The sequence below is a fragment of the Herpailurus yagouaroundi genome, unplaced genomic scaffold (assembly GCF_014898765.1).
Source record: "Herpailurus yagouaroundi ecotype Mexico unplaced genomic scaffold, PumYag 219, whole genome shotgun sequence".
In the NCBI taxonomy this organism is placed as follows: Eukaryota; Metazoa; Chordata; class Mammalia; order Carnivora; family Felidae; genus Herpailurus; species Herpailurus yagouaroundi.
Genome location: NW_024412450.1, coordinates 1,983,101 through 1,993,734, shown reverse-complemented (window position 1 = coordinate 1,993,734; position 10,634 = coordinate 1,983,101). Strand labels below are relative to the sequence as shown.

The window sequence follows — 10,634 nt, the reverse complement described above, 5'->3', positions numbered from 1 at the left end:
CTGTACCCAACAAGCCCCGTTTATACCTTGACCCAGTGTAGGTGAAAAGATGTAGATTCCGACTGATGTTGTAATGGGAAGAGATTTTAAGATCATTTGGAGGGAGAGAAAGTATGTGGGGACAGTGTTAATTATTAGTAGACAGAGTTGGGACTATGGTGGATTAAGGATGTCCACAAAATTTTTTGATATTCTTTCCAGTTAAAGGTGGGGATTTCCTCTTTCTGCAGTTCGGTTGGCCTGTGTCTATTTTGTCCAAGGTGACAGAGGTGATGTCAATACTGGTTCTTGGGTTTGTTGGAGAGATGACTGGCAGCCTTTGTCCTGGTCTGTTGGCCCCCACGTAGAGTGTCAAGCCCGAGGCCTCCATGCTGCAAAAGCACAGAATAGCCACTTGGAGAGAGTGGACCAAGGGAGACCCAGACAGAGACTTTGCCAGCTCTCAACTCTTCCACGCGAGGATGCTCACGTCAGCTCAGCCACGGCACAAGCATGATCGAGGAGAACCAGCCCTGCCCTGCTCTGTTCTTCCCAATTCCTGAGCCTCAGAAGAATGTAACTTCCTGGTATAGGTGTCTTCAGCTTCTGTGTTTGGGGATGCTAGTGTGTTAGGCAGCAGTAGCCAACCAGATAATGACGTGTTCTTCTCTGGTTCACGGCCTGCGTGGAGCTTGGATTTTGTAAAAAATTCTGATCAACAGAAATGAGGGGCTGAGACAGTTCAGGGTAGAAGATGCCTTCTCCACAGACACATTTTATTTTTTTTTATAAACAAAAGTAGAATTGGGGGACCAAAAACAGTGGATGAGATCAAACCACATTGTTTGTGTTCACAAAAGTGGATGCAGAGAATTTGAACAGTCAGTCCCTGAGCTCATAAAGGCCTGTCACAGTCTTTATCTGCATCTCCAGTCAAAAATGCTGCCCCCACCATCCTTCAGGCCCAGTAACCACTCCCAAGACTTAGAAAGTAGGGAATATAGTGCCTCCTGACACTAGCTCCAGAAATGCCTCAGTTCATACAATTATGACATAGTATCTTTCACTATGTATGGGTTTGGTGACAAGTAGGGAAAACAGACAACATTTTGATGAATTCTGAACTTTCCCCCAGTGTTACAATGTATGGTATCATTTATCATCTATGAAGAAAGCATAGAAATAGGAAAAGAAAATAGAAAAACAGGTAGGTTTTTGAAACTCATCATTTCTTGTGTCCAAAGATTGAGGGGAAAATAATATACTGATTAGCTAGGGAGGGATTTTGAGATTTTTTTTCCAGTCCGTCTCCACTTTCGGTAATATTTAACAGTATTCAATTACAGTTTTTCCAGTTGACTTTAAGACATCTCTAGAGATAAGGTTTCCAAAACTCATTAGATAAACATTGGCTAATTTGTCCATGTTTATTAGTGCTTAAATCATTTGTTTTAATCACTTACTTGCCTCCTGCTTAGGGAGCTACATACTGACTAAAAATTCCTTTAACTCATTTGTGAATTACCATTTCTTTAAAAAAATTTTTTTAATGTTTATTTATTTTTGAGAGAGAGAAAGACAAGGTGTGAGCAAGGGAGGGGAAGAAAGACACACACACACACACACACACACACACACACACACACACAGAATCCGCAGCAGGCTCCAGGCTCTGAGCTGTTAGCACAGAGCCCGACGCAGGGCTTGAACTCACAAACTGTGAGATCATGACCAGATCCGAAGTCGGAGGCTTAACCGACTGAGCCACCCAGGTGCCCCTGAGAATTACCATTTCTTATCCTATTCAGTAAATGTGGCTCAAAATTCATCCTCAAAATGTAACAATATAAGAATTTTTTTTTACTCACATGAAATATGTTAAGTAGATGGGCCACACAAAGAGCCATAAGTAGTATTCATGTACCTAATATATGAGTATATAGGCATATTTCTATCCCTGATGTCATTAGAGAATCCATAAAAATACATTAAAAATCATTTTTATGAACTCATATCCTGAACACAAATTGAACATTAGGATTCTATGGCTGGTGTCCCATGGGTTCATGTTTCCATTATGGTACCTAGGAATGCTTTATTTAACACAATCAGGCTGGACTTTCTCATTTATCTTTGGACAGCTCCACCTATTACACATATTGTACATGATCTGAGAAGCAGTCTAACCTCACACACCAACTTTATCATCTCCTGTTGATTCCTTTCTTAGAAGTGTGCTCTGAATTTGCTCAGGTCGTCCCTCCTTCTGAAGACCCTACTCAAGGCAGCCTTCACGTCCTTGTTCCTCAGTGTATAGACCAGTGGGTTCAGCATAGGAGTGACCACAGTGTACATGATGGCAGCGACCTGGTCCTGCATGGAGCTGCCTGAGGCAAGAGATATGTAAGTAAAGACAACAGGAGCATAGAAAACAATGACCATCATGAAGTGAGAGGCACACGTGGACAGTGCTTTGTGGAGTGCACTACAGGAGTGGGTCTTGGAGAAAAGAGAGATGATTATGGTGAAGTAGGAGAGAAGTGTTAGGAAGAAGGGGCCCATGGCAATGGTCCCGGTAACCGTGTTGAGAAGCCACTGGTTGAGCTCCGTGTTCCCGCAGGCCAACTCCAGCAAAGGCTTGACATCACAGAAGAAGTGATGGATCTGATGAGAACCACAGAAGTTCAAGTGAGAGGTCATCATGGAGTGCAACAGGGCATGGAAAAAACCAATGGTCCAGACTGTGACAGCCATCTGGGTACAGAGCTGGTAATTCATGATGACAGAGTAATGCAGTGGCCTGCAGATGGCCACAAAGCGGTCAAAGGCCATCACGGCCAACAGCATGGCCTCCGTGCTGCCCAGGAAGTGGAAGAAGTGAAGCTGGCTGATGCATCCCAAGAAGGAAATTGTCTTGTGTGTAGAGAAGAAGTTCTCCAGCATCTTTGGCAGTGTCACTGTGGAGTAGCAGATATCTAAACATGACAGATTTCCCAGGAAGAAATACATGGGTAAATGGAGTCTTGGATCAGAGACGACAACCAGGAGGACCGCTCCATTGCCAACCACACTGACCATGTAAATTGCAAGGAAAACCACGAAGAGATAAGGCTGCAGTGCTTGGATGTCTGTGACTCCCAGGAGGAGAAATGCAGTGACTGAGGTTTGATTCAGCATCGCTTAAGAGAAAGGATGAATTACTCTATGGAGCGTACCTCTGTTGAGAATCAGAGACTTTGTAGTTGAGGATTTTCCTGTCTACACAATGGTACCTTGAGGTTGAACATTATTGTTTTACACAGTTTCAACATCATTCCTTTTATAGGATTTGCCTCATTAGACTATTAGATATTATGGTGAACTGTTGGTTTTGGGCCATTGGTCCACCATTTTTTCCCTTTATTTGATTGTCATTAATATGTGTCTTTCTCCCAGAGACTCAGAGCATGTAGCCAACCTACCATCTTCTCTGGCTGTGCACATCTACCTTCTGATAAAACTTTAATGGGCATCCAGACTGCTACCTCTAGACCTTGTAAGAAAGCCCCTGAAGGGTTTTTAATTATGGAAAATAGACAAGGAGAGAATGAAAATAATGGAAGGAAATCTGAATGGAGATGCAGACATGGGGGTGCCTCCTACAAAAAGGGGATTTTTTTTTTCTAAGCTTGGGAAATCCCTGAGAGGAGAATAGAAAGATTTGATGTGAGGAATAAAGGAGTGGGTTGATGAGGCAGTACCTCTCCATAGCCTGGGGGATTCTACGCTGTAGAGTTGAAGGAATTTAGAGAACATACCTGATCTGTGCTGTACCTCCGTAAAAGGCTGGCTTCATGCAGGTCAGACTAGCTTTCTTTGACAGTATGTTTTCACACTGTTAATCCTACCTCTCCTGTGTGAGATACAAATGTTATGGCAAATATCATTTTGGGTTCTCTGACTTACCAAACAAAATTGGATCAAAAATTCATTTGGGGGAGAAACCTTTTTCTAACATTAAAGACAATTTCTAATCAGACTTGTCCTTACTCAGTCATTTATTTCACTGCAATTTTAATGCTGAGAGATTACATATTTACTCTGGAGAATATTTAGAGAACCAGGCCTCCTGAGGTGCGAATGAGATATGGCAATAAAAGTGTATAAAGAGTCTTCACAATCCACAAATGCAATGGGGAATCCATCATAAAATAGGAAACCAGCTCTAGATCTGGGCACTTAGTTGCATATAAACAAACATACAGAAAATATGGGGTCCTCTCAGCCTGAGTCCTAAGGCATTCTCTTACCTGAGTGTTGGATTCACAGCCTGCCCAGCTTTGCAGGTTTACACTCCCAACAGCTGAAAATGGCAGGAAGATATTTGAAGTGACTGTTCATATGGGGATTGCAGCATGAGCTCTTCATGTTCAGAAACGTCTTTGTCTCCTTCTGACATTCTTCCTGCCTCTCAGGAGCCACAGACCTTAGACATATAAACACGGAGAGAGTGTCCCCTGGGTGTGAGCATGATCGCTGTGAGAATAAACAGGATATTTTCCCATACATGCAATTCAAGACAATTCCTCTTGGGTGCTACTATCTTGAGTTCCATTGTTCCCCCTCCCCCTCCCCCTCCCCAGCCTAAAATTTTCTTTTCTATGTTTCTTCCTTATTTGCAGAGTCATGGACAGCACAATTGTCAGGGGCCTCCTCTGTGTTCTTAGTTCAAATACCTTTTCTTCCTTTGTCATCAGGGGCACTTCCCTGGAAAAACTTTGTATAAAAAGAAAGAAATCTGGCAAATTATATTAAGGAATGGGGGCCGGTTATGTTCCATTGATCCATATAGAATGATGATAACCTTTAAAATTCTATGTATTCATTACTCTGATTCTATGGAAAACAAAGAGAGGAATGAGGAAAAATTCTAAACCCAATTCTTCACTCTTGGTATTAGCACTAAATTAGTTTCTTTAAAATCGGGATACCAAAAGGCACATATCTCTCTAAGGAATGAGGCTGGTCTCTCCCATGTGTATCCCTACTTCTTTCTGAATCCTTTAGGTGAAAATATTCTGTGAGCCTCATCCAAAGAATATATGCAATGCCATTTTTGCAAATTTTCTTATAACAATTATAAACACCACGTACCCTGTCCATCTTTGTGTTGAGATCCATTATTGTTGCTTTGCAGGAATTCATTGTAGATTTATCACATTTAAATTCCTTGTTCACATATATGCTATAAATAGAAGGGAAATAACTTTTATTGTGCGCTTATTGTATTAGTTCTTATTCTGAGTTCCTTACAGGTGTTAGCTCATTTTTTTTCTTCCAAACACCCAGCAAGAGAAGTAGTAAAATCATCTCTCGTTATAAGAAAATGGGGGCTCAAATGATTTAAGTAATTTTGCTGTTTCCCCATGTTGTTGAGGAATCATCGACAAGTATATCTCTATATGTGTCAAGTGTGCATGTGATGATTTGGCTTCCCTGCATTGTCGTATGACCACCACGATGAAGGTAATGAACTCATCCATTGTTTCACATGTTGATGCTTGTGTGTGGAGAGAATGCGCAGGGTCTACTGTCAGCAAATTTCACTGCCGTTAAATGTGCCTGTGTTACAATCAATTGTGAAGCTGGGATTTAAACCAAGACTCCAGTTCTTCAGCTAACTGCAGTGTGGTCTAATTTCTTTCAAAATACCACCCACATCAACTTTATCTGAAGTTTCTACAGATGTCAAGAAATCCGGCATTTTGATGAAGTAACGAGGAACGATTTTCCTCTTTATGTGTTGTCTCTCTGAGGTCTTGTTTATAAATTATTTTCAAGTCAAAATGAAATAGTCTTGAACATTCTTTGATTGTATGGAAGCTTCATAGACATGCTGCAGCCACCATGGGCTCTGTGCCTGATTTGACGCTCTGTTTCACCATCTTGAAAGTCTCAGTAACTTTGAACGAGGAGCTCTGAATTTTTTAAATTTTTATCTATTTTTGAGAGAGAGAGAGAGAGAGAGAGAGAGAGCGAGTGAGCGAGTGTGGGCAGAGAGAGAGGGAGACACAGAATCTGAAGCAGGCTCCAGGCTCTGAGCTGTCAGCACAGAGCTTGATGCGGGGCTTGAACTCACAAGCCATGAGATCATGACCTGAGCCAAAGTCAGACACTCAACTAACTGAGCCACCCAGGTGCCCCAGAATTCTGTATTTTTATTTTGCTGTGAGCCCCACACATTATGTAACTCATTTGTTTATTAGAGTTTTACATTTGCTGTTTAGAACTATAGTCTTTTATTTTTTTCTTCCAAGACTTTATTTAAATTTAAGGTAGTTTACATATAGTGTACTAGAATTTAGTGATTCATCACTTGTATACAACCTCCATTTCTCATCCCAACAAATGCCCTCCTGGTACCCATCCCCCACCCAGCCTATCCCCCACCTCCCCTTCTTCAACCCTTACTTTGTCCTCTGTATTTAAGAGTCTTTTAAGATTTTATTTACTGTTATTATCTTATTTTGCCTTCCTTTTCCCTATGCTCATCTGTTTGTTTCTTAAAATCCACATATGAGTGAAATCATATGGTATTTTTCTTTCTCTGACTGACTTATTTTGCTTAGCGTTATACACTCTAGTCCTATCTATGTCTTTATAAATGGCAAAGTTTCATTAATTTTTATTGCTGAGTAATATTCCATTGTATATATACCACATCTTCTTTATCCATTCATCAGTCAGTGGACATTTTTGCTCTTTCCACAATTTGATTATTGTTGATAGTGCTGCTATAAACATTGGGGTGCATGTGCCCCTTCAAATCAGCATCTTTGTATCCTTTGTATAAACACCTAATAGTGCAATTGTTGAGTCGTAGGCTAGTTCTATTTTTAACTTTTTCAGGAACATCCATACTGTTTCCCAGAATGGCTGCACCAGTTTACATTTCTACCAACAGTGCAAAAGTGTTCCCCTTTCTCAATATTCTCACCAACACCTGTTGTTTCCTGTGTTGTTAATGTTAGCCATTCTGACTGGCGTGAAATGATATCTCATTGTAGTTTTGATTTGTGTTTCCCTGATGATGAATGATGTTGAACATATTTTCATGTGTTAGCCATATGGATGTCTTCTTTGGAGAAGTGTGTGTTTATGTCTTCTGCACAGTTTAACTGGATTATGTGTTCTTTGGGTGTTGAGTTTGATGAGATCTTTATAGATTTTGGATACCAGCCCTTTATCTGATATGTCATTTGCAAATATCTTCTCCCATTCCATCAGCTGCCTTTTAGTTTTGTTGTTTTCTTTGCTTTTTATCTTGATGAGACCCAGTAGTTCATTTTTGCTTTTGTTTTCCTTAACTCTGTGGATGTATCTAGTAAGAAGTTGCTACAACTGAGGTCAGAGAGGTTCCCGCCTGTTTCCTTCTCTATGATTTTGATGCTTTCTGTCTCACATTTAGGCATTTCACCCATTTTGAGTTAATAAAATGTAAGAAAGTGGTCCAGGTTTATTCTGTATGTCACTGTCCAGTTTTCCCAGCACCATTTGCTGAGGAGATGGTCTTTATTCCATTGGATATTCTTTCCTTCTTTGTCAAAGATTGGTTTGCCATACGTTTGTAGGTCCATTTCTGGGTTTTCTATTCTGTTTCATCTATCTGAGTGTCCGTTTTTGTGCCAGTAACATACTGTTTTGATGATTACAGCTTTGTAATACATCTTGAAGTCTGGGATAGTGATGTTTCCAGCTTTGGTTTTCTTTTTCAAGATTGCTTTGGCTCTTCAGGGTCTTTTGTGGTTCCATACAAATTTTAGGATTGTTTGTTCTAGCTCTGTCAAGAATTCTGGTGTTACCTTGATAGGGATTGGATTGCATGTGTAGATTGCTTTGGGTAGTATCAACATTTTAACAATTGTTCTTCAAATCTATGAGCATGGAATGTTTTTCTTTTTTAAAAAATTTTTTGAATATTTATTTTTGAAATGGAGAGAGAGACAGAACATGAGCAGGGGAGGATCAGAGAGAAAGGGAGACACAGAATCCATGGTGGGCTCCAGGCTCTGAGTTGTCAGCACAGAGCCCGACGCAGGGTTTGACCTTGAAAACCATGAGATCATGACCTGAGCCGAAGTTGGATGCTTTAGCGACTGAGCCACCCAGGCGCCCCACATAGAATGTTTTTCTATTTCATTGTGTCTTCTTCAATTTCTTTCATATGTATTCTGTAGTTTTCAGAGTACAGCTCTTTTCCCTTTTTAGTTAGGTTTATTCCTAGGTATCTCATAGTTTTTGGTGTAATTGTGAATGGAATTGATTCCTTGATTTCTCTTTCTGCTGGTTCATTATTGGTGTATAGAAATGCAACAGTTTCTGTATGTTGATTTTATATCCTGCAACTTTGCTGAATTCATGTATCAGTTCTAGGAATTTTTTGGTGCAATCTTTTGAGTTTTCCACATAGAGATCATGTTGTCTGCAAAGAGCAAAAGCTTGACTTCTTCCTTGCCAATTTGGATGCCTTTTATTTATTTATTTTTTTGTTTCTGATTGCTGAGGCTAGGACTATCCAACAAGAAGATCTAACAGTGGTAAATATTTATGTCCCCAACTTGAAGGAATCTAATTACATAAATCAGTTAAGACCAAATTTACAGAAACTCATTGATGATAATACAATAATAGTAAGGAATTTTAACACCCTACTTGTAGCAATGGACAGATCATCTAAGCATAAAATCAACAAAGGAGCAATGACTTTGAATGACACATTGGACCAGATGGACTTAAGAGATATATCAGAACATTTCATCCTAAAGCAGTAAGGTACACATTCTTTTGAAGTGCCCATGGAACTTTCTATAGAACAGATCACATACTGGGTCACAAATCAGGCCTCAATGAGTGCAAAAGGACTGAGATCATCCCATGCATATTTAGACCTTATGAAACTCAAAGTCAACCGCATGAAAAAAAAAAACTTGGAAATATAACCAATACATTGAGGTTAAAGAACATCCTATTAAATGATGTATGGGTTAACCAGGAATTTGAAGAAGAAATTAAAAAAAATACATGGAAACCAATGAAAATGAAAATGCCATAGTCCTCAACCTCTGGGCTGCAGCAAAAGCAGTTATAAGAAGGAAGTATATAGCAATTCAGATCTTCCTCAAGAAGGAACAAAAGTCTGAAATGTACAACCTAACCTTACATCTAAAGAAACTGGAAAAAGAACAACAAATAAAGGGCAAAAACCAGCAGAAGGAGAGAAATAATAAACATTAAAGCTGAAATAAATGACATGGAAATCAAAATAATAGTAGAAGAGATAAACAAAACGAGGAATTTTTTGAAAGAATTAACAAAACTGATAACCCCCTAGCCAGTCTTCTCAAAAGAAAATAGAAAGAACCCAAATAGATGAAATCATGAATGAAAGAGGATAGATCACACCCAACACCACAGAAATACAAAAAAATTGTAAGAGAATATTATGAGCAATTAATGTCAACAATTTGGGAAATCTGGAAGAGATGGATAAATTCATAGAAGCATATAAACTACTGAAACTTAAACAGGAAAAAATAGAAAATTTGAACAGATTCATAGTTGGTAAAGAAATTGAATTAGTAATCAAAAATCTCCAAACAAGAGTCCAGGGCCAAATGGCCTCCCAGGGGAATTCTACCAGACATTTAAAGAAGAATTAATACCTATAGTTTTGAAACTGTTCCAAAAAAATAGAAATGGAAGGAAAACTTCCAAACTAATTCTATGAGGCCAGAAATACCTTGATTCCAAAAGCAGACAAAGACCCCACTAAAAAGGAGAACCACAGAGCAATATCCCTTTTGAACATCGACACAAAAGTTCTGAACTCTATACAGCTAATTGAATTCAAGAGTACATTAAAAGAATTATTCACCACAATCAAGTGGGATTTATTCCTGGGATGCAGGGCTTGTACAATATTAGCAAATCAATCACTGTGGTGCACCACAATGAGAAAAGAGAGAATAAGAACCATATGGTTCTCTCAATAGATGCAAGAAAAACATTTGAGAAAATACAGCATTCTTTCTTGATAAAAACCTCCAGTAAGTAGGGATAGAAGAACTTAACTCCAGATCATAAAGGCCATATACAAAAGACCCACAGCTAATATCATCCTCAATGTGGAAAAACTGTGAGCTGTACCCCTAAGGTTGGATACACAGCAGGGATGTCCACTCTCACCACTGTTATTCAACATGGAACTATAGACTGTTTACATGCTGTGAGAGTATCAGCCAGACCTGGCTCTACTTTGTGTCTCTGCAGACACACTAGTGATCCTTTCTTCACAAATGTGATACCAGCTCCAAAAATTCATAGTTCCCTCCTATACATGACCTATTCCTCCACTTTCCCCCCGTTGAACAAACTATATATTAATTAATATTGTTTTATTTTAGGTCTTCTTATCTTATAGAATGTTCTTTTAAAAAATGTCTTGAGTCTGAAAAACAGTGTGGAGATTCCTCAAAAAATTAAAAATAGAACTACCCTATAACCCAGCAATAGCACTGCTAGGAATTTACCCAAGTGATACAGGAGTGCTGATTCATAGGAACACATGTACCCCAATGTTTATAGCAGTGCTTTCAACAATAGCCAAATTATGGAAA

The 10,634-nt window shown here is 39.2% G+C and overlaps 1 protein-coding gene across 1 annotated transcript; it reads right to left on the bottom strand.

Moving 5' to 3' along the window:
- Positions 1 to 1,964: 1,964 nt before the first annotated feature.
- OR12D2 (olfactory receptor family 12 subfamily D member 2) lies at positions 1,965 to 3,201 on the bottom strand. Its single transcript, XM_040457145.1, has one exon. The coding sequence runs from the start codon at positions 3,154 to 3,156 to the stop codon at positions 2,206 to 2,208; it is 951 nt and encodes a 316-aa protein (XP_040313079.1). The 5' UTR covers positions 3,157 to 3,201; the 3' UTR covers positions 1,965 to 2,205.
- Positions 3,202 to 10,634: the final 7,433 nt, after the last annotated feature.